The sequence below is a fragment of the Sinocyclocheilus anshuiensis genome, unplaced genomic scaffold, assembly GCF_001515605.1.
Source record: "Sinocyclocheilus anshuiensis isolate Anshui unplaced genomic scaffold, SAMN03320099.WGS_v1.1 scaffold2371, whole genome shotgun sequence".
In the NCBI taxonomy this organism is placed as follows: Eukaryota; Metazoa; Chordata; class Actinopteri; order Cypriniformes; family Cyprinidae; genus Sinocyclocheilus; species Sinocyclocheilus anshuiensis.
Genome location: NW_015537287.1, coordinates 72,179 through 72,514, shown reverse-complemented (window position 1 = coordinate 72,514; position 336 = coordinate 72,179). Strand labels below are relative to the sequence as shown.

The 336-nt window shown below is 52.1% G+C and overlaps 1 protein-coding gene across 1 annotated transcript in view; it reads right to left on the bottom strand.

The window, feature by feature from the left end:
- LOC107657364 (trafficking protein particle complex subunit 10-like) overlaps positions 1-336 on the bottom strand; it is an 18,966-nt gene that overhangs the window by 5,803 nt on the left and 12,827 nt on the right. Inside the window, exon 15 of the mRNA XM_016445411.1 lies at positions 82-246. Within this exon, the coding sequence (XP_016300897.1) occupies positions 82-246 (165 nt within the window). The remainder of the gene's footprint in view (positions 1-81; positions 247-336) is intronic.

Genomic DNA, 336 nt, shown 5'->3' with positions numbered 1-336 from the left:
GGATTACGCTCACACACACACACACACACACACGTCAGGATCACACACACACACGACTCATCAGATCCGGCTGACACTCACTGAAACTCGTTCCAGAGTGAAGTCGTATCTGTAGAGTTTGAGTGCCGCGTCCGGAGCGTCTGCAGGAGCGAAAGCGGCTGAGAACTCGCAGTGCACAGAGACGGGCGACACACCGCTCCACCGCAGCTCCCACACGCTGAACACACACTGCTGCCTGAAGACCAGCTGCACACACACACACAATACAGGTCACGGACACGACCGACACATATACTGCAGATTTACCTTCCAATTTACTTTTAATCAATAAAAATA